The sequence below is a fragment of the Trichomonas vaginalis genome, chromosome II, assembly GCF_026262505.1.
Source record: "Trichomonas vaginalis G3 chromosome II, whole genome shotgun sequence".
In the NCBI taxonomy this organism is placed as follows: Eukaryota; Parabasalia; order Trichomonadida; family Trichomonadidae; genus Trichomonas; species Trichomonas vaginalis.
The window spans coordinates 6,013,810-6,035,713 of NC_067204.1; the positions used below are offsets into that span (position 1 = coordinate 6,013,810).

General features: G+C 32.2%; 14 protein-coding genes across 14 annotated transcripts, besides 1 other annotated feature; 10 read left to right on the forward strand and 4 right to left on the reverse strand.

Moving 5' to 3' along the window:
* Positions 1-411: 411 nt before the first annotated feature.
* Positions 412-1,930: a mobile genetic element.
* Positions 1,931-1,966: 36 nt separating this feature from the next.
* On the forward strand, positions 1,967-2,239 carry TVAGG3_0494450 (uncharacterized protein; the record flags this gene model as incomplete). The annotated part of the gene is made up of 1 exon (XM_051236332.1): positions 1,967-2,239. The coding sequence occupies one exon, from the start codon at positions 1,967-1,969 to the stop codon at positions 2,237-2,239; it is 273 nt and encodes a 90-aa protein (XP_051094156.1).
* A 930-nt stretch (positions 2,240-3,169) lies between these two features.
* On the forward strand, positions 3,170-3,406 carry TVAGG3_0494460 (uncharacterized protein; the record flags this gene model as incomplete). The annotated part of the gene is made up of 1 exon (XM_001306024.1): positions 3,170-3,406. The coding sequence occupies one exon, from the start codon at positions 3,170-3,172 to the stop codon at positions 3,404-3,406; it is 237 nt and encodes a 78-aa protein (XP_001306025.1).
* Positions 3,407-4,081: 675 nt separating this feature from the next.
* On the forward strand, positions 4,082-5,272 carry TVAGG3_0494470 (attachment subunit-related family; the record flags this gene model as incomplete). Its single annotated transcript, XM_051236333.1, has 1 exon — positions 4,082-5,272. One exon carries the CDS (start codon positions 4,082-4,084, stop codon positions 5,270-5,272), a length of 1,191 nt encoding a protein of 396 aa, XP_051094157.1.
* Positions 5,273-7,269: 1,997 nt separating this feature from the next.
* Positions 7,270-8,598, forward strand: TVAGG3_0494480 (aminopeptidase protein; the record flags this gene model as incomplete). Its single annotated transcript, XM_001306025.1, has 1 exon — positions 7,270-8,598. One exon carries the CDS (start codon positions 7,270-7,272, stop codon positions 8,596-8,598), a length of 1,329 nt encoding a protein of 442 aa, XP_001306026.1.
* A 486-nt stretch (positions 8,599-9,084) lies between these two features.
* On the forward strand, positions 9,085-9,378 carry TVAGG3_0494490 (Dpy-30 motif-containing protein; the record flags this gene model as incomplete). The annotated part of the gene is made up of 1 exon (XM_001306026.1): positions 9,097-9,294. One exon carries the CDS (start codon positions 9,097-9,099, stop codon positions 9,292-9,294), a length of 198 nt encoding a protein of 65 aa, XP_001306027.1.
* A 180-nt stretch (positions 9,379-9,558) lies between these two features.
* TVAGG3_0494500 (uncharacterized protein) lies at positions 9,559-9,888 on the forward strand (the record flags this gene model as incomplete). The annotated part of the gene is made up of 1 exon (XM_001306027.1): positions 9,559-9,888. One exon carries the CDS (start codon positions 9,559-9,561, stop codon positions 9,886-9,888), a length of 330 nt encoding a protein of 109 aa, XP_001306028.1.
* A 258-nt stretch (positions 9,889-10,146) lies between these two features.
* TVAGG3_0494510 (hedgehog receptor protein) lies at positions 10,147-10,752 on the reverse strand (the record flags this gene model as incomplete). Its single annotated transcript, XM_001306028.1, has 1 exon — positions 10,201-10,746. The coding sequence occupies one exon, from the start codon at positions 10,744-10,746 to the stop codon at positions 10,201-10,203; it is 546 nt and encodes a 181-aa protein (XP_001306029.1).
* A 314-nt stretch (positions 10,753-11,066) lies between these two features.
* On the reverse strand, positions 11,067-12,469 carry TVAGG3_0494520 (uncharacterized protein; the record flags this gene model as incomplete). Its single annotated transcript, XM_001306029.1, has 1 exon — positions 11,124-12,284. The coding sequence occupies one exon, from the start codon at positions 12,282-12,284 to the stop codon at positions 11,124-11,126; it is 1,161 nt and encodes a 386-aa protein (XP_001306030.1).
* A 93-nt stretch (positions 12,470-12,562) lies between these two features.
* On the reverse strand, positions 12,563-13,339 carry TVAGG3_0494530 (uncharacterized protein; the record flags this gene model as incomplete). The annotated part of the gene is made up of 1 exon (XM_001306030.1): positions 12,563-13,339. The coding sequence occupies one exon, from the start codon at positions 13,337-13,339 to the stop codon at positions 12,563-12,565; it is 777 nt and encodes a 258-aa protein (XP_001306031.1).
* Positions 13,340-13,472: 133 nt separating this feature from the next.
* Positions 13,473-14,783, forward strand: TVAGG3_0494540 (armadillo (ARM) repeat-containing protein family; the record flags this gene model as incomplete). The annotated part of the gene is made up of 1 exon (XM_001306031.1): positions 13,473-14,783. One exon carries the CDS (start codon positions 13,473-13,475, stop codon positions 14,781-14,783), a length of 1,311 nt encoding a protein of 436 aa, XP_001306032.1.
* Positions 14,784-15,085: 302 nt separating this feature from the next.
* TVAGG3_0494550 (phosphoribulokinase family protein-related protein family) lies at positions 15,086-16,793 on the forward strand (the record flags this gene model as incomplete). The annotated part of the gene is made up of 1 exon (XM_001306032.2): positions 15,103-16,683. The coding sequence occupies one exon, from the start codon at positions 15,103-15,105 to the stop codon at positions 16,681-16,683; it is 1,581 nt and encodes a 526-aa protein (XP_001306033.1).
* A 286-nt stretch (positions 16,794-17,079) lies between these two features.
* On the forward strand, positions 17,080-17,979 carry TVAGG3_0494560 (uncharacterized protein; the record flags this gene model as incomplete). The annotated part of the gene is made up of 1 exon (XM_001306033.1): positions 17,080-17,979. The coding sequence occupies one exon, from the start codon at positions 17,080-17,082 to the stop codon at positions 17,977-17,979; it is 900 nt and encodes a 299-aa protein (XP_001306034.1).
* Positions 17,980-18,228: 249 nt separating this feature from the next.
* On the reverse strand, positions 18,229-18,840 carry TVAGG3_0494570 (uncharacterized protein; the record flags this gene model as incomplete). The annotated part of the gene is made up of 1 exon (XM_001306034.1): positions 18,383-18,829. One exon carries the CDS (start codon positions 18,827-18,829, stop codon positions 18,383-18,385), a length of 447 nt encoding a protein of 148 aa, XP_001306035.1.
* A 667-nt stretch (positions 18,841-19,507) lies between these two features.
* TVAGG3_0494580 (uncharacterized protein) lies at positions 19,508-21,554 on the forward strand (the record flags this gene model as incomplete). Its single annotated transcript, XM_001306035.2, has 1 exon — positions 19,630-21,504. The coding sequence occupies one exon, from the start codon at positions 19,630-19,632 to the stop codon at positions 21,502-21,504; it is 1,875 nt and encodes a 624-aa protein (XP_001306036.1).
* Between the last annotated feature and the right edge of the window lie 350 nt (positions 21,555-21,904).

Sequence of the window (21,904 nt, forward strand, 5' to 3'; positions counted from 1 at the left end):
GAAGAGTATGTAAGACCTTACTTCATGTTTGACAGCATGAATGAGGATGTTATTTCATGGTTAAAGAATATAAGCAATGTTTTCGGTAAGTACGTCATAGATGACAAAGGTCTTGTTGTATTTTATGAGACAGCAATACGAACACAGGAACTAATGGATATTATGCACTCAACAGCAAAGAAAGGATTTAGTACTATTGGCATGAATGAACATTGCAGGAATGACATATACAACCTATGCTCACGAAAGCCTTACACAAAAGCAATACAAATGATAGAACATAAGTGTCTAAGGTCAGCAAATGAAATCATTACTGTCAGTGGTTATGAAAGAACTGTTAGCAAAGATGAGTGGAAACAGCTATTCATATTAAGGAAGGACGTTGCTGAACTAGTTAAACCTGTTGCACAAACATTGTTTCAGATAAGACCAGCAATGACTAAGAACCCTTTGACCTTAGTCAATGAGACCATAGAGGTTGAAGATAATGACATGAAAGAACTAGGAATGAATGAGAGAAGTTGTGAAGGATGTTTGAGTCAAAACACATGGTTCTTCAGAGCTGTTAAGAAACTTAGTAAAGAACGACAGAAATATTTTATAGAGAAGTATTGCAAAGGATGTGTAAATGAATTGCTTGAAATAGAACTTAGAGACACTTTCACACTAAAGGACTTGAGGAGAAATAAGTACATGAGTGAGAGGTATTGACATAGCTAGTGTTATAAATGACTTAAGAAGATGTGTTGTCGTTATTGACGGAGCACGTATGACATATCTAGTGAAAGATTATGATGGAATACGAGACACAACAACACTTGTGTCAGTAGATAGCAAGGAATTCAATAAGCTCATGAAGAGTGTTTATGTAGGACGTATTGAAGAGAAGGATGTGAACGCACTGATGATTTATGAAGCGGGTCAGAACAAGAACTATCTTATGAAGTCAGGCATGAGATTCTTTGACGAAAGAGATGACATTTACAGCTATTTCAGAGGATATGAGTATGAGGTACTGAATGAAGTAGATGAAAGCATTATTGAAGGATATTTGAAACATGTTCACGATGTCATATGTAATGAGGATGAAGAGCTTTATGAGTATGTTTTGAACTGGTTCGCCTACATCGTTCAAAATCCTTGTGGAAAGACTGGAACAGTACTTTTGTTAATAGGAAAGCAAGGAACTGGTAAGAATGTACTTAGTAATGTTCTATGCGAGCTCATTAGCAAGTACGCCAACAATAATATAACGGCAATAGAGAATGTGGTTGGTAGATTCAATGCTGCTATTGAGAACATGAAGCTCATCGTATGCAATGAACTAAGCTCATGCGATACGTCTAAGGTCATGAACCACGACGCACTAAAGTCAATAGTAACAGAGACTCAGTTGGACTTAAATCAGAAGTGTCAGCCAGTAAGAAAGATAGAGAATGTTTGTAATATCATCATGATATCTAACAACTTCAACTCAGTAAAGATTGACAAAGACGACAGAAGATTTGTTGTCATTGACGTAAGCAGCAGATACAAAGGAAATTACGAATATTTCTCAAATCTCATTGAAAGCTTTAATGAAGAGTTTTATTCAAACTTACTGACGTACTTCATGAAGAAAGATTTAAGTGAATTTGATGTAAGGAAGATACCATTCACCAGGGCTAAACAAGAACTCATCGAAATGAACAAAACACCTTACCAAATGTTTTACGAGGAGTTCTATGAAAAGTTTGTATCCGGATGGAATTGTACAGAGTGCTACAGAAGATATAAAGAATTTGCGAAGGAGAATGAATTCTTTGCATGTAGTTCAAATGTATTTGGTGGCAAGATGAGAGAATTTGTGAAGAGAAGTAGAAAGCGAGACGGTTCTGCAAGAAGTTATATTTACGAAGCAAGTATGATATTAGAAGGTCGTGGAAAGAAAGAAACAGTGAATTATGAGGAAGTGCTTGAAAAATTCATGGAGTACATGGGAAGCAATATAACATACAACAAAGACATATACAGTGAGTTTAAGTACTACTGTGAACAGCATGAGATTGAAGTAATGAGTAAAGGAGACTTTGAAACGCTTATGAAAGACAGTAAGGAGGTCGTTCATGAGAACAGTGTTGAAATAGTTCATGAGAACAGTGAGGAGGTCATACATGAATGCAATGATGAAATAGTTCACGATGTCGTTCGTGAAGAAGCCATTGCAACAAAGAATGATAAAGGATTTCATAGAACTTAACAAGGAGGAGTTTAAAGAAGGCTATGAAGTGAAAAGATGTGAAGAAGATTTCTTGGCGTATTTGAAGAAAAAGAGACTAAAGCCAATGGCTCAAAATAAGTTTCAATCGATGTTTGAAAAGAAACGTTTGAGCTATGGTGGTGTAAGAAGCACATATTACTTTGTTAAGAAGTGAGGACATTTATTTTTGTCGTTAGTGTTGGAGTTTGTGTTTGTTGTTAGTGTTTGTCATTTGTGCTGAGGTTAGTACTTGATGTTAGTGTTGGAGTTTGTGTTTGTTGTTAGTGTTTGTCATTTGTGCTGAGGTTAGTACTTGATGTTAGTGTTGGAGTTTGTGTTTGTCATTTGTGCTGAAGTTAGTACTTGTCGTTAGTGTTGGAGTTTGTGTTTGTTGTTAGTGAGAGAATAAATTAAATCATGAACTTTGCCATGGTCTCTGTCCCTAGTAGTTTTCATTAAGTTCTGGAAATAATGAAAGTCATAAACTTTGCCATGGTCTCTGTCCCTAGTAGTTTTCATTATCTCACAGAGTTAATGAAAGTCATACTTTCTATCAGATGAAGCATGCAGATGAACATAATGAAGTTAGTGAGTTTGCCAAGTTATGAATAAAATATTGGCATATTAGATGAGATAGCTGATGAAACAGATGAAGATAAATTAAATCTTGGACTTTGCCACACTCTGTCCCTAGTTCCTCAAAAATCCTTGACAACATTGCTTAGAAATTTTGGTTCAAAACCTCATCTGATTTTAATCTGTTATGCTACCTGTTAAGTTTCGTGAGATTATAAATGTCATGGAGTTATATAAAAAGGAGGGACAGCTAGGGACACTGGAAGTACTTGTAAGGCTATCTGTTAAGATTGCATGAAATACTAAAAAGTCATGAAATCCATTATCGCTGTGCTAGCTTCACCTTAGAGTAAAATGACAAATAAAATCACTGAAGCAATGAAACAAAAGTTTTTGGTAGAATACATTAAATCAGGAACTATTCCAGAAGGTTTTTACATTCATACTATGAAGGATGGTAGAGTTCAGTTTAGAAAGATAAAGCAACCATTAGATAGAGAAGGTATATTAAGGAAGATTAAACTTCATGAGGACAACATTGCTGAACTTAGGAAGAAGCTAGAAGAGTTGGAGAAAGGAAGAGAGTTATAAAGCAATGAATTCAACAGGGTGAAAAAACAGGTGAAAAAAGAGGTGAGATCTCACCACTTCACCTAAAATATATTTTTGTGCTATGTTTTCATACGTGTGAGGGTGGTGATATCATTAATTTTAAGTTTATTTTTTATTTTATTTTTTATTTTAATTTTATATAAATGACGAAAACTATTGAGATAACAAACTACAACGGTCATGAGTTCAAGAATTTGTTCTTCGTTCCTCGTGAAAATACATTCTATCAGATACGAGGGAGAAAGGGTAAAGTTAGTTTGAGCGTTTACGACAACAAACATAATGGGAGATATATAAAAGCAATAGATACAAACGGTAAGCGTGTTTCATTAGCTTTGTCAAAACTTACATACATTTATTTTGACAGTGATTTTGACTCTGACGATTGGAGTGACAGCAGCGATACTGAAGAATATGAACTATTGTGTGAAGCACAGCAATGGGAAGCGCTGCAATACTTTTGTAAATGAGAACATTAGTGGGAACGTTAGTGTGAACGTTTATTTTTTCATTAGTGAAGTTGTTTGTGTTGTAAAATATACGTTAGTGGTTTTGTAAACTGTCAAACCGTTATCTTGGGTAAGGTGGAACGCAGTGTCGCCGTACCCAAGATAGGTATACTAACTGTCCGAAAAAAACAGTTCATTTTTCATAATGGAAGGAAGAAAAAATGTCGCAAACAATTCGTCGACTACCTCTGCAGTTAAAGTTCCTACAACTTATGTCTCACCATTCTCAAAACCCTTACGACCTCCTATAATACCAAAGCAACTTCCTCATACAATTGCAAACAAATTGTTGGACAATATGCATTTGCACAAAGAAACAGCTCAGCCAACAGGTCAGGCAACAACAACTATCGGAACAGAAGCATTTTCAGAAGAAGTTCATACCAATCAGACTCCAATCGAACATAAAGAAACACAACCACCCGAAAATACAGAAACACATCCAATCGAACATACAGAAACACATTCTGCAATGACCACTAGGTCGCAAACACGATATCTCGCCTTTAGCAAACAATTTAAGTCTCAAATTCAAGACACACAAGATAGCGACACTCCTCTTTCAGAGAAAGTTCGTAGAAAATACGCAAAGAAAAGGTTAGAATTGTTAGATAAGTTAAATGAACAGTGGGGTTCAGAAGACAATCGAGATTATAACGAGATGTTTCAAGCTGTCATGGATGCCATTCAGCCTCTTGAAAACGAAATCAAAGACCCTGACGTACTTGTTGACATGTTTGCTTCATATTTACCCGTTACTGCCAATCTCATAGCGTTGCAAGCTATTGACCAGTTCATTCACTTGTTTCCAAAGAACTTGCAGAAGCATTTACAAGAAGTTAAAATTGCTGAATTTGTCCGTTTATATCCAAATTCATACAATTATTTGGAAGAATTGAATGAACATGGTGAAAGGTCATTCTATTTATATTTCTACACAAAAGACAACCAGTCAAAACGACTATACTGCATTGAACCTATGCCTCAATTCTTAGACAATTTCCACGTTATAACAACTGTTGCTTTAGATATTCCTGCCAGAGTTCCATATGGAGGAACAGTAACTATCTCAAGCTTTCCCAAGGGCTATAAAGGAAAGCCTCTCACAATTGCAAAATTCACACACAGCAGTTGCCAATTTGTTCAAGATGTCGAGTTCCATTTCCTCAACAATACGACTTTCATCATAGAGACTCCTCAAGAAGGTATATACAAAGTTTTCATCGCAGGATTTGTTGCTCCCAATGGCGAAGAAGAAGTCGAAGAAATCCTCACCTCAGAGAGCGAAGAAGAAGAAAATTTCCAAGACATTCAAGATTCAGAATATACCGAATAAAAAAAACAATTTAAGACTAAAAATTTAATTTTATTATAATATTTTTATTTTTTTCATCTGGTCTTTGTATCATTCCTCCTCTAGTTTCTCCGGGGCTAGAGGGCGCAACGCGCCTGGAAGCCCCACTCACCTGACCTCGTACATACTAGATTTAAAGAATTCAGAACATTTACCATAATCTCCTAAATGTTTTCTTATCCCTAACGTGTGCCAGTTATTATATGAAACTGAATAAACTTTATCTTTATCTTTACACCTTTCATCACTTCCAATATATTTATATCTCAGTTTTGATTTAGCATTTTCATATTCATTAGCGTTTAATAATTCACAGTCTTCCTTTTTAAATTGATGTTTAAGATATTCAGGATTTAATACTCTACGTTTATATGCTCCTAACTTAGTTCTAAAGGTTTTTCTACAAAATTTAGGAATTCCATCCTCTTTAATGTCATCAATGATTTCCATTTCATTATTTTCAATTTCTTCTTCTCGTTTATGAGGTCTTTGATTATGACTCCATTGATTCCATGAAATTAAATATTCTTTATCATTATATTTATACCTCATTAGCTTATTTTGGCTTTCATATTCATTTAATAATTCACAATCTTCATTTTTAAATTGAAGTTTAACCCATTCAGGATTTAAACAATGTTTAATTAATCGCGGAATATCTGACATCATCTATATATAGCTTCTTTTATAAAAGATAAAAAAATAAATTATTTTAAAATTAATGTTAATTTTTTAATGATTTATAAATAAATATATTTTAATGCATCGTCTATATATAGATGTAACAAAAAAAGTCACTAAACCCGTCCGCATATACTACTGCTGAAATCAGCTTTTTCAATTTTTCATCAGTGAAAATGTTTGATACCTCATACCTATTAAAATAGCCTAATTTCAGTCACATCCCTCTTGTATTCGTTGAGATAAGGAGATTTGAAATTATGCAATTTCGACGCCATTACCCTCTCCATTTGCCACAAAAATGTAAGGGATATATAACACTGTTGTATAAATTAATATTTTATTGTTATTTTTTAAAAATAATACTTCAATCATGCTAAAATTGAATTTTTTTGATGCAAAAAATAACCTTAAACGGTAATTCCTGGAAATAGAGGGTATTTGATAAAAACTCATTCTATAGTTGATGTAATGCCATGATTGTTGTTGAAAATATTATTTCTATAACAAAATTCTTTATTTAAGATGATAAAATAATAAAGTTTTTATTTCAACAACAACAAGTAAATAGATGAATGGAAACGTACTGCATTCGCATAAATGTAGTAACTATCGCCTAGATTTGAGTTATGACTATTCCAATCAATATGTATAAAAATGAAATCAGAAATTTCAAACGATTATATGTGGTACTGTGCACTAATTATAGAGATAATCGTAATTTATAAGTAATTTATATATAAAAGCCGACTTTTTTTTTTCTTATTGCAATAATTTTCTCAAATTTTAGTAACTTTTTCTATATTCAAGTTATTTGAATATGTATCATAAGGGACGTAAGAACTCAAAATTACGAGGAATTCTGTCGTTGCATTTTCGAGATGCAAAATTTCGTTTTTTAATATGGGGCTTTGGCAGGTGCAATCTTAATGTCATCTCTATGTAGGAGTACTGTTGCAATATAATTAAAATTAACGAAGTTGATTTTAAATTGCATAATGCTGGAGAATAACTGACAATACAACTAAGTATACTATATAGGATAGTTGCTAATTGGAGTAATAAATTAGGCTCCACCAATCGTTTCTTTCATCGCTGCCATAACGAGCAGAAAAGAAGCGAACAGTAACTCTAGGAAAAAAGAAGAAGGGTGTCACTTTTTATGGGACTACCTTTATTAAAATTAGACTGCATAATGAAAGATTTAACATAAAATAATCTATTTTAATTTCATTTTTGCTAAATATAAGTTTGATACCTTGAAAATGAATTCATTTCTTTCAAAAAAGTGACAGTTTATGAGTGAAACAATTCCAGAAACAACAGAAACAAACCAGCCTACAAATCAAGCTCAAAACAAAGCACCTGCTAAAGGAATAGAAGATCCTACCATCAATGAAAAAGCAAATCAATTTATGAACTTTGTTTACGACTCTCCGACATCACTTCATTGCAGAGAAAATATTATTAACATTCTTAAGAAAAGCGGCTACACAGAACTTGAAGAAACTTCTTCATGGGGAGAAATTCCAAATAAATTCTACGTCAAAAGAGGTTTTGGCAATTTAATAGCTGTCGACAAGAATGATTTATCCAAAGCAACAATCGTTCTCGCTAAATCAGATTATCCTTGCTTTAAAGTTTCCCAAAATTCTTATCGTCAAAGCGCTTTGTGTGAGCAATTACGCACAGATCCAGTTGGAAATGGCCTCTGGTTCTCATGGACAGATAGAGATTTAAGAATTGCTGGCCAAGCTCAAATTAAAGATGAAGAAGGAAAATTATTAACAAAGAATTTCAAGTCTGATGTTCCTGTAGCTGTTATACCATCATTGGCTATCCATTTAGCATCAGGAAGTGGCGTTAAACCAGTATTTAAATTAAATCAACATTTCTTCCCGATTGTAGCTCTTTCTAAGGGCAAATCAAGGAAGAACACAGAACAATCTCCAGTTCTCATGGCATTTATCGCACAATTATGCAATACAAACCCCGAAAATATTCAATCATTCGATGTTTACCTTTCAGATTACGAAAGACCAGAAAAAGTCGGCATAGAAGAGGAGTTTGTTGTTGGACAAGGCATTGTCGGTCCAGGAACAGCATATTCTGCATTCCAAGGCTTCATTTCTTCCGAATCTCCTTCAAAAGGTATGAAAGTATTCACTTTACTCGAGGAATCCTCATTTAAGTCAGATTTCCTTTCATCCACCCTCAAGAGAATTGGTGTTCCCCCCTCTTTTTATCAAATTTCTTTTCTTGTCACTGTTTCTGGCCTTCCTGGTGTTCATCCGAACTTTTCGAAGGACACAGATGGTTCGAACACGATCGGTCTTGGCAAGGGAATCATGTACAACTGGAGCGGAGACATGAATACTGCATCTATCGTATCTGGCATCGCTAAACTCCTTAATATTGCTTCTAAGGCAGATAAGATTATTAATAAGAACATATCTACTTCCAAGAATGACTCTTTGGCCGTTGATTTGACTGCAAAAGTCGGAATTCCTTCTGTTGAGATTTCTCTTCCTGTTCTTGGCGTTGGATCAATTAGAGAAATGATCCATAAGAATGACATCCCAACATTGATTGATTTCGTTAGATGCATCTATCACTTTAATGTGTAAAATTAAATTATTATTTTTATTACATTTAATTTTATAGTTTTTTATATCACAGTAATATCACACTACTATTTAATTAATCTTTAATTATGCATTAATACATGTGATACCAAATTCAAAAAATTATTATTTTAAATCCTTTTCAAATGAGACTAGTCCTAGTTGAAACGATCCAAACTTATTGTCATATAAGTAATGTGATGGAACTTTTCTCTATAATATAAATTTATTTCCCGAAACTTGATGCAAAAATTGTTAAATAATGCATTTATATATTATTCTTAATAATCCAAAAGTATGATACCAGTACACATAACAAACACATACACAGATGCCATCTTTTAATTTAATTCCAAGATTTCAAATTCAGTTTTTGTGGTTTTGCGAACCATTTTCTATTTATTTTCAAAGTACATGCGATATATATTTAAATTCGATAACAATAATAATGATTATAATTACATTATTTAGAAATGTGACAAATATACGTTAGAAACAAAAATGACTGAGAACCTTCCTCCTGAAGTCGTTAAAATCCAAGAGAGAGTATATCCAACTCTCTTGAAGGGACTCACAATTGTTTGCAAGAACAAACCAGAAGATCCAATCCGCGAACTTGCAAAATGGCTTATTGAAAATAACCCATACCGCCCAAGAAACAGCGCTCCACCAACAAGACCCATGACTGCGACAGAGTAAATCAATATATGGCATGTATTTATTTTAAATTATATCGTATTGGTTAAATATAAAATCTTTTACTAAAAATCTTGTTATAACTAATCTATAAAAACAATTTTACTTCAGATAAATTATCCTATATCCATAACATCAAATAATTTGCCTAAGCTTTGATATTGAAAATTTTCTGAAATCTTTATAAAAATAGCAAGCTTCTATAAGGTATTGTAAAATACCCGGAAATATAAATATTCTATATTGAAAATTCTTCATTTTTACTGAATGGGTGCTGGAAAAGAATCACATGGACATAATTCATATAAAACAAAACGTCATGATAAAGAAGACGATATTGATCGTCACAAACGTCCAAGACATACAGAAAAAACAGAACCAAACGAGATAACAGATGAAGAAATTTTAGCAATGGGACTTCCACTGAGCTTTGAATCATCAAAAGGTAAACAGGTTCAAAAAAATCCAGTCGAAGCTCATAGAATTGGACAAATTAGGAAGTACAATCGTGTTCTTGCTAGAAAATTATCTCAAGCTATGCTTGATAGACTTAAAATGGAGAGGTTACAAAATAAACTTGCCGATAATGGCGAGTAATGTGATAATATTAATTATATCATTCCTTTAAATTAAGAATAATTCTTTTTCTTCAAAATGATCGAAGTAATAACATGATAGCTATCGTCCAATTTATAAATCCAAAATTACAATCAGACTTATCCATTCAGGATAGATAAATCAGTAGAATTTAAAGAATAAAAAATTGTTTTTTGACTTATCACTAGATTAAAAGATGTGATTTGAATCAAACATTAATACAGTTTATAGAAATAAAAATAACACTAGTAATATAAATGAATATAATCAGTAAATAACAAAAACATCATCGTACAATATAATAAATAGCAATTATGCCTTGAGCTGGAATTGCTCAAATTCGTTAGTAACCATGTTAAGTGTTAATTCAACATAACCGCTAGAATGTGTTTTCATTACTTCTCTATTTGGTCCTTGAGCAACTAAATTAGTTTCAATAAGCTCTGGATATAAGCCTGTAAAATATGCAGATATTTTTTGGAAAAACGATTCTGCTTGTGGGGCAAATAATGGAACCTTTAATTTGTGAGTTCCTTGTTTTAATGGTAAGTGAATAGCTCCATATCCAACTATTTTATCATTGCCAAAACTATTTAATCCATAGACGGCTAATACAATTTGAGGCCATCCGTATGGTGTCTGTGTTTTTAGAGAAATTCCAACAGGGTAATTGAACACAGCTTCATGTTTAGAGTTGACATGTGTTGTATATGATATACCTGCTTTACTACCTGCATATGCTTCCCAATCTTGGCCTGAAACGAAACCGAATTTGACGTACATGTCGCATGATGCGCTTGTAACGCATTTGTCTATAGTTCCTTGAACTGTAATGTGTATGTTTATAGGTTGAGTCATTAAAATAAAATTATCAACGAATTTTACGTTTATTTTTCACAAAACAGATACATCATATATGAAGTCAAAATTAAAATAGTTATCAATCATTTATTACAAAAATTACATTAAAACTTCTGGAAAGCTTAATTGAAAAAATTTTGATTAAAATTATGAAGAAATCTCAAAAGTAGGCTATAGTAATTTATAGACAAAGTTGGAGTAATTCCAAGACTTAATATTTTTATCTTAAATATTGAAGAAAGATAAACTTTATTAGAAATTTGATGAAAATATTATAGACATTATAAGATATTCATACTAAAAACGTCAAAAATACCTTAAACGATAGTCTTTTTTAAAATAATAAATTTTCATATTTAAATATACAAATAACTCTATTGATTTTTAAGAATTAAAGCTAGTGTTCCCCTGGCAATCTTACCCTGAGAATTTTCAACAATTTCTAGCTTACTACTATTGAAAATGTTAGATTTATCTTCTTTTGCAGTGATAATGAATTCAACGTCTTTAAATTTTGCACTTCCCTCGTATGTAAAGCTGTGGCCGATCGAAGAAACCGTTTTTGAATCAAAATCAACTGAAACACGAGGAATTGTAAGGATCATGTCCTTCTTGTAGTATACAACAGTCTTTTCATCTTGTCCGATATTGGATTCGATGAAATTTCCAATCTTATCAATATATTTTTGTTGAAATCTTGAAGAAGAAACGGAAGTCATCGTTGTATGGTTCGTACCTGCATTTGCAACATCTGCATCCTTCGGATTTTTGAAGGTAAACGTATACATGTTTGGAGTTTTTGATTCTCCGTTGTTTGGCTTAATTGCGTTATCATGTATTGTCTTAGCCTTTGTAATTCCTCGAGGAGTGAATTTCTTGAGTCTGGCGCAAGAACTAACGCTACCTTCTTGTACTTTTGAAATCACAATTTTTGTAGTTTCAATTTCTCCGTATGGCTTGTCAACATCAGCTTCTACGTTTGTAACATCGAATTTCTGGGGAATTGGCTGATATAGCCATGGCGATGTTGCTAATGGCTGAGAAGAAGTCGAAGAACCAAATCCGGTTGTTTTGGCGCCAAATCCTGTTGTTGACGTTGTACCGAAGGAAGATGTTGTTGTAGTGGTTTGCTGTTGTACTGTTTTATCCCAATCGTGGGCTTTAATGCCTCCTTTCATGATATAATCATTATAACGGAGTGTTTCAATATTCAAGTGATTAAACATACCGAAATGCGAAATATGGTTAATTTCATATGTAATTGGAGAGTTTGGATTTGATTCATCACGGTAATGAGATTTTGCATAGGGAATATCAATTGTTGAGACTAAATCTACGTCTTTTAATGTTGCCGGATTGAAATTAGGATTCCATTGAGTTCCAGAAACGCTCTTCTGTTGATTTGCAACAGAAGTAGTTGTAGAACCAAAAGTTTTCGTTCCAGTTGTTGCCACTGACGAAGCTTTAGATCCCCAGCTGGCACCTGTAGATGTTCCTGTATTAGATTTTGCTCCCCATTTGCTTCCTGTAGACATGTTGAATTTTTTAAAAGCCAAAAAGTGACATTTTTATATCCTGATTATTTTTTTTGATTTATGCCTTTAATTAATATTACTACAAAGCAAGAGATACAAATCTCATAAAAATTATCTTCAATGGTCTAGATAATTTTGATCTTGCTAATAAAAGTTCAGTTGTAAGTAACTAAATGATTGGTGTTGAACTATCATATTAGTACGTATATGTATTTTTGCTTATATGAAAAAAAAAAAAATAAAAGATAATTTTATTTTTCTAAATTTTATAATTTACTTTATTCAGATGGTTTTTCTACATGTTTAACAAGGTAGGTAATTGAATCATTGATGCCAAAAATCAATGAATCGAGCAAATACATTAATAAATGGTAACCGAGCAAAATTAATTTGTAAATTTCCATATCTGGGAATTGGAAATATGCATCAGTATAAGTAGTGATACGTTCTTTCTCATATATGCCAACATAGTAAATTATACTAATTAGAATCAATCTAAATAGTACCCTTGGGTTGTATTCGCGTGCTTTTAAGTTTGCGAAAGCGTAAATGATAATTTCGGATGATGATAATATAATTGCGCTGAAAATGATTTTAGAATATTTCTGATCAGCATTCTTTGAGCCCATATTAACACCATGAATGCATTCACGAACTTGAATCCATCCTATGATGAATCTTCCAATTAAACTGAAAAATCTTGTTTTGGCGATACGATAAACAATATCATGAGTGCTGAAGTTCACTATACCCCAGATTGCTAAGAATGTTGGAACATAATATGGCTTAGCAATCAGCGGAAAATCTCTATGATATAAAAGTGCAATTGTGCAACGGCCAGTGAAAATAAGTAAAAAGGAAATGAAAAGATTGTACCACATTGAAATGCTAAGTTTTGACTTTCTAACAATAGCAGACGCAAAAATTGATTGGAGAATGAAAGGAACTGGAAAATGAAGTGTATCAAACAATAGTAAATAAACTTTCTTGACATTCATATCAAGAAAATACTCCTTGATGTTATCAATTGCGTTTAAAATAATGGTATTATTCATATTTTGTAACTAAAAAGTAACAGAAACTAAAGATTTCAATCACAATTTCATTTGAACATACGAATGTAAAGAGTTAATTGCATATGTTGCTTTTGCTGAATTATTTTTGAATTTTCAGTTCAATTTTAAATAAATGAAGAATATATCAGATTTTGGATCAGAGACGAAGGGCATTATTAATCATAAAAACGCGCTTCCTGCAGAATTAAAAGATGTTGAAATCCATATGGAGGCTCTAAATTCATCTGATCAAGATATTATAATTGAAGAGCTTAAATATTTTAATAATTTAGTTAGCAAATCTAAAATACAAACTCAAAAATACCTATTGGAAGCCGGATTGGTTGAAAAACTCTTTCAATTCTTCTATGAAACAACTAATATTGCAATATTAACATATACATTACATCTAATTTTATTATTTACTAATAACGAGCTAATCAACATAGATTTAAATCAATTTGAACCATTTTGCAATAGAGTTTTAGGCATATTTACAACTCATGAATTACAAATTTACAGATATTTATTTGACATCTTAATATATTTTGGGAATAAGACTACTGGATTCACAGACTACATGCTAGAACAATTTGTTATAGATGAACTCACAGAAACATGGATTTGCGAGAAAGACGAACTCACAGAGTCAATGATACTTAATGCAAAACTAATAGATAGCTTGCTTCATACAAAATTCAAAGTAGAAAACATAGATCCTTTTATTTTCAAAATCCAATCAATAATAGCAACAGAAATACCAGAAACATTGAAATATATAATCTCTTCTCTTATAATTGTTCAAAAGCTTGGCGGAATTATTAAATATGGACCAACACAGAAAAAATTTTTCACAAAATCTTTAATGGAATTAGAATCGGCCAAAAATCTTTTGCAGTTACTTGCACAACCACAGTCCTCAAAATTATTTGATGATTTGTGGAATCCTGAGTTCAGAAACATTTTAATTGGAGCTTGTTTACAAATAGGACAAGATTTACCAGAATATTTTGGCTATTTCCTTATTCAAATAGCAGATAAATGGAAACCACTTAGTGATGACCCAATAATATCATTTTTAATCTTATTAATTTCAAATGGAACTTTTATTCAAAGATTGGCAGCATCTACTTATATACAAAAATTATTTTCATACGGAGACCTTGATTTTATAGTAGATTTAATTGATATGAAACTAATGGCCTGTTTAGTTGCTTTAATTCAAGATTCTAATGATCAATTACTTGAAATAAGTATAAACATTGCTACTATGGCTGTTATAACATTCCAGAAAATAGGAGAAGAGCTATCTACAATTCCATTTTTCGATCAATTTATGGAATCAATAGAAGAAATCGATGAAGATGATATTCCAGTACAACTAGGTGAAAAGATCGCAAACATTAAAGAAATGGTCTCTTCTAAAGAGGAAACAGATAAATAGAATTATTATTTTTTTGTATTTATTGAATTAATAAAGTTACTTTATTTTAGAATGAAAGATACATTTATGTGTAATTAATTTTATAAATGATAATATTCAAATACGATGTTTTGTCTCAGAGAGGATATTCAATTTCAAATATTAAACCAATAGAACGCGAAGATAGTCAATTTAATAGCATTCGGAGTTTGTGATCGTCTTCTAAGGTTACATGTCCAGAGATTCATTACATTGGTTACAAAAAAACGATGAATTGACATGTAAATAAAACCGCCTCATTTTTAATTCAAATATTTTTTTTATCTCAAAAAATTTTTATATGGCGAATATTCAGTATCAGCCTTCCCTTGACTTGACAGAATTCCCTCTCGAAAAGATTCACGATCCCCGTGATGAAAAGATCACACGTACATTATTACTTTCTCGTCATGCCACATCTGTCTTTTTACTCACAAGCCTTTACGAGAAATTATTCAATAGCTTATTGAGAATAGAACATTCACTTGGTGATGGTTACTATTTCATTGATTATCATAAAGCTAAAATCAATGATGAACAAATTTCAAAGCTTGAAACTGAATTGCACGCAATTCTCCAATCAAGCACGCCAATCGAGCTTAATACAATGCCTCGTGATGAGCTTATTGCTTATTTCTCATCAAAAGGACATCAAGATAAATTAGGTGTCCTCAAAGCTTGGCAGGATGCAAATATTCCAGTTATCAAATGCGGAGAGTTTTTAGATTACGTTATCGAACCTGTCTCTACAGAAAAATCTGTTTTGGATGTTTTTGAAATTCGTCCTTACAATGACGGCATCATTCTCAGACTTCCAACAATGCTTAATCCCACAGGCATCAAGGAATGGAAGGACCCAACAGTCTTGCATGATATGTTCAAGGAATACGGCGAATGGGCAAAACTCTTAAATGTCGAAAACGTCTCAAAGCTCAACCAAGCAATCTTTACAGGTGAAATCAAGGATATCAAACTTGTCGCCGAAGGTCTTCACGAAAGAAAACTCGCCATGCTTGCAGAAAAACTTGTATCAAACTTTGATAAGAAGAGAGTTATCACTATCGCCGGTCCATCTTCTTCCAACAAGACTACTTTCGCTAAGCGTCTCGATATTCAGCTCCAAGTTGCTGGTTATTCCTCAACAATTATCGAAATGGACGATTACTTCCAAGATGGCGACAAAATACCTTACGGTCCAGATGGTCTCCAAGATCTTGAACACATCTCTGCTATGAACGTTGATCTTCTTGCAGAGCGTGTTCACAAATTATTGGCCGGAGAACCAGTTCCTGTTCGCAAGTACAATTTCAAGCGTAGCCGTGGTGAAGATGATCCAAAGAAGCGTATTTTCCTCGAACCAGGCGCTTTCTTGATCATGGAAGGCATCCATGGTCTTAATCCAGAACTTCTTCAGCATATCGGTACATCATCAGTTACTCCAATTTATGTTAGTGCACTTACGCCAGTTAATATCGATTACAATCATAGATATCCAACATCAGATCTCAGATTAATCCGTAGAATCATCAGAGATAACCAATTCAGAGGCTGCAGTGCCAGAAAGACACTTAGAAGATGGACATCAGTCAGAGTTGGCGAAGAAAGAAACATTTTCCCTTATCAAGGAAATGCCGAAATGTTCTTTAACTCAACATTAGTTTACGAGTTACCAGTCCTTTCTGTTTACGCTCGTGTTCTTCTTTCCGAAGCAACAATGCCAGCAGAAGATGAAGATCCAAACACTGAAGAATGCAAAGACGTCACCGCTGAAGCAAAGCGCCTTCTCAGCCTTATCAACATTTGTTATCCACTTTCTCCAGAGATTGTACCTCGTAATTCTTGCATTCGTGAATTCATCGGCGGCTCTGAGTTGAAGTATTAAATTTATTTGATAATTTCCATCTTAAGGCTACCAATTATAAGTATTTATATCGATATGACTAGATATCAACTGTATAATTTTATCAACAGAATCAATTCATGATTTTGACATAAAATTAATAAAAATCCCATTCCATAAGTTTATAATTACTTTATTTTTCATTGATTTAATGATAAAAATGTTATCATATTTTTAAATCTTAAACTTATGCCACTTTTATTCTTATAATTCACTGCATTATAACAAATCATATATATCTCAGCATACAAAAGATCCATCTAGTGTCGATTAATTTTGATCTGATTAAAATTTCAAGAACTACGATTCAAAAATATCACTTTGTACTATCCTTTTGTATTGCAAAGCGGCTTTGATACAAATATTCATTATTCAAAAATGCTTTTGTTTCTTCTTAGACTTACCGTGTCAAGTTTCGAAGAAGGCAAAGCATATTATACAGAGAAATTCAAAGCAAAGAGTAACTACATGAATTTCCTCAAGGATTTAGAATTTGATGGCTTTTTCCACTTCAAAAGAAATGATATTATTGAGATGACGGCTGAATATAATGAAGATATCAAACCAGTTACAAACAACGTCTTTTCACTCCATGATCAGAATGTTTATTTCCTATCAAATCAAGGAAAACAAATCGAATATAGTTTTTGGCGAATCCCGAAAGGTATCTGCAACGGAGAAAATTATTGGATTGAAACGACCGATACAATAGAGGTAACAATTGAAAAATATCAACATTATAAGCCAATTTGCTTATTTTCACCAATTACTTATTCAATAATTTCAGCTAATACATCAAATAGCATAGAAGTTATCTACAGAAACGGCGAAAACGAAACTCTTAACGTTCAAAAAATTAATGATTTTCAACAACCAGAAGTTTATCCTTTTGTTTTATACATCCCACCATCCAAAAGCACATCTCTTTACATTAAATTTTCTGGTGATGATTTTTCTGAAACAAGTACATGCAATATTTACACTGTTGAAAGTTTATACGATAAACGCCTTTCAGATTCATACAAGCAAATAAAGCCATATACTTATAAATGCACGAGAAAGGCTGAAATTAAATTAAATAAAGTTGCTTTAAGTTCACTAATTACTATTGGCGCTGCAGCAATTTACTTCATTCTTCACTACTCAAATCTTATACTCGGATATATCAATGATGAAGAAGAACCTCAAACACCTAACCAAAAGCCTAAAGAAAAAGAAATTCATTCCGATGAAATGGATGTACATATTTTGGAACCTGTTGACAAGGATTCTCTTTAATAGCCATTTTTCTGCAGAAAGGTACTTAATTTTTCTATTATCAATTATCAATATTTTGTTTGATTTTTTTTTAATCATAAAAGCTCTGTTTCTTAGATATTACAAATCTATAGTTCAAATAATACACAATTCAGTTTCTATTTTTTGCATTCTGCCTTAATAATTCATTATATTTTTTTAATTTTTTTCTAATGGACAAGCAATTGGTTCACATTCGCAATAAACTACTCAAAATTGATAATTTTATAAAGGTTTTATAAAGACCCAAGAAACAAACAATAATATTTACTCATAAGTGACATTCTGCTTTAATTAACAGAATGTAATGATAGAATAATCGAATACATTAGAATGGCAATGAAATAGCCATACTAGATATTTTCAAAAATTTCATCAAAGTTAATTAAATAAGAGCTTCCTCTTCTTCATCCTCTTCAGCTCCTTGTATTTCCACTTGCTTGAGCTTATAAAGTTTTTCTGCAACTTGTTTAAAGTTTGCTTGCTCTTTTTGTGTAGGAACTTGTGCCACAGGTTTGACCTTTTTAATTTGTTGCTTAGCATTTTTCTTTGGCATTTTGAGTGATATTATCAAATAATCTGCTTCATCTAAATTCACATTACCTGAAAGAAGATCATCAGATGAGCTACTATACTCATCATCAGTATTCCTTTGAAGCTTGATTTTAATACCCTTTTTAGAAGGAAAATCGATTTCAAATTCTTCATCACTGGAATTATCATCATGGAGGAATGGATCAGAGTAATGCTTTTTATTTTTAACTTGTTGTTCGAAGTATTGGCGCATCTGAATTTTCCTTTTGGCAGTATTTTTCTTGGCTAATTTAGACATTTAGAATTTGCAGACGTTTAGAATTTTGCCCAAAATAAGGTTAATAGAATGATAGCATTCACTATTGAGATTTTTAATTGTCACTTTTCTGCAATTCAAAAAAATGGAACCCATATCCAATGATGCTTTATCAATAACCAATTACATCAAAGATAAATATTTTACATTTGACCAAGATGAATTTATAAATCTCTATTCAGACGATGTAAAAATAGAATATACTAACGTGAATCAAACAAATACTTTTTCAGGAAAATCGGGATGCAGCGATTTCTATGGTATGCTTAAATCATTCGAAACACCTCACATTGATGGTTGGAATATCCAACCTTTACCAGATTCTAATGGTTGGTTTCAACTTACAATTTTTGGAACGGTCAAAATATCAAAAGTTCATAAATTTATTTCATCATTTTACATTTCTGCTAATGTTATCCAACAAATTGCAGAAATAGAATTTCAAAATTTGAAAATATTTTAAATTCAAGGCTATAACCTATACCATATATAATAATGTTTGTTTTTAATAAAAATAGTTTCTGATATTTGTTCTTAAATCCAACATTTTTTTTAATATTTTCATACTAAATCATAATTTAATCAATCTAAACTATATTATCATTCCTTTCTCTATCTGGAAGGTAGAGTATCCTTCATTGAAACTCGAATTATGGAGAAATTTCAATTTAGATTTCTGAATAATAAAATGAAATCTCACCTTAACAAAAGAAAGAGATCTATGCTGTTAATATATATGTTTTGAATAAAGTAGATTTGCCATATTTTTCTAATCATTTTTAATGAACATCCTATTTTGTATTCCATTAGTCGCATCATGGATTTTTGGGACATGTCTGATGAATTTCCTTCTGCATGGAAGGATAATTAGCCTTGTTATTCTTGCAGCTGGCTGTTCATTTGGAGAAATATTTTCGGCATGGATGTTCTTTATATTTTCATTATGGTTTGAACCAGATATACTACATTGCATGATTCACAGTCTAACATTGGTTCTTTTCGCAGCTGTTTTTATGTATTTAACCCCAAAACAGTACCGCAAACTAGCTTTTCCAAACAAACCAGAGATACTTTTAGCGATTGTCATACCGTCAGTCTTTGTTTCGTTTTTAGAATATATTTCAGTCGCTTATAAAGAAAATAATTTTCGAGGTGCAGCTTATGGCGATACGCCATTCCATATGAACATTATTTCATCATTTGCATTCGGTTGCAACAAAAATAGAAAGCGTTTATTTCAAATTACAGCTCCATTTTTTGCAGGCGAAATTTTAGCTTATCCAATCATACCAAATTTCTACTCATCAGTTTTCATTACAGGGTTCAACGCAAACTTTCATCAGAGTATCGTTTATCCATCATTAATTTTTATTTGGGCAATTTTTACTTTAATTGTTTGTACAACATACGCATTTACACGTTCAGTAGCAGCATGTGCATTATCTCCTGTATTTTTCATTTTTATTGGAGGAACAGGATTTTTAAATTTATTCAAATTAAAAGGAAAATCCCTCTTTTACACAGACTTCGTTCATGTACTTGGCAATGGAAAATACGGTACTTTCTTCCATTCTTTAATTCACGTAATATTACCTCAAAGAGCCTCTTTATTTGCTCTTCCTATTTGTTGGTCGGTCATTTATATCTTGAGTATGATGAAATCACAGCTCGATATCAAAGCTTTTATTGCAATTGGCATTTTAGTTAGTTCATTACCACAAGTTCAAGGCCATGCGTTAATTGCTTTATTCGAATTTGGTGTATGTTATGCAGTTATACGATTCCCATGGAAAGATCTTTCAAAAGCCAAATATGTAATATTAAATTATTTGGTTATGTGTTTCTTTGGCCTTTCACTCGGTTTATTCCAATTGAAACCATATATGGGAAGGGTTCAAAAGAAATTTATGAGATTTGAACCAGTTTGGGTCGAATCTGGAAGACAATTTAATTTCTTTTCATTTTGGTGGCTTGGATTAGGCTGTTTTGGTGTTATTGCACTTGCAAATGGTGTAGTTATACTATCATTAAGGCAATTTAAAATATATTTCCCTTCATTATTTGTATTTTATCTTTCAAACGTCATTGTTTACCAGCCGTGGAACTTAGATAACACCAAAGTCTTCTATGCAGCATTTATTCCACTTGCTCTGCCTGTTGTCTCCAACTTTTTCGTTTATATTTATAATCATTTCAGAAAAAAGTCACTTATTGTATTAATTCCTTTATTTTTAGGTACAACATTCTCAGGATTACTTGCTGTAAGAATGTGTCTCGTTGAATCCTATAATGTTTGGCCAGATTTCAAGAAAGATATGGAATTTGCAAATTGGATCAAGAAAAACACTCCATATAATGCGACATTTGTCACAGATACATGGCATGGAAATCCTGTTTCAACGTTAGCAGGGAGACAGTTGCTTTATGGATATCTCGGATGGATTTCTTCACATGGAATTGATTACACAGCAAGATATAATGCTTTGAGTAAATACAAGAGTAACAAGAATAATGTGAAATTGCTGGATAATTTTGATGTGACATATTACGTTGAAACACCAAAAGAAAAGCCAATTACACCTTATGAAGAGCATTGGAAACAGATTTATAAATTTGAAAACTATAAAGTATATAAAAGGATTAATAAAACGACTTAAGCGTGTTCTTTGTTATTGTATATATATATTTGTTATGTAGTAAAGTATTTTAGTTTTAATTTTTCTTAATTATTTGATAGTTACACGATATAATATCATTCATTAGGCTCAATTAGGAATTTCGTCCTGAGCAAAAGGAGTTTTATAAAAGCCATTTAATAAGGTAAGTCCGAGATTGACCTGCTTTATATTCATTTCCAAAATCTCATTTTGAATATAGAAAAGGAAAAGAATATTGAACTTTAAAAGCACAAATACTACGTAGATTGAATGTAACATAATCGTTTCTATGAGTTTTTTTCCCCAATTGTTGGAAAATCATAAATTATTAAAAAAAAGTTTACATGGAAATATGTAGCGGAACCAAAATCATCAGCACAGGGGCACCAATAAGAGCAGC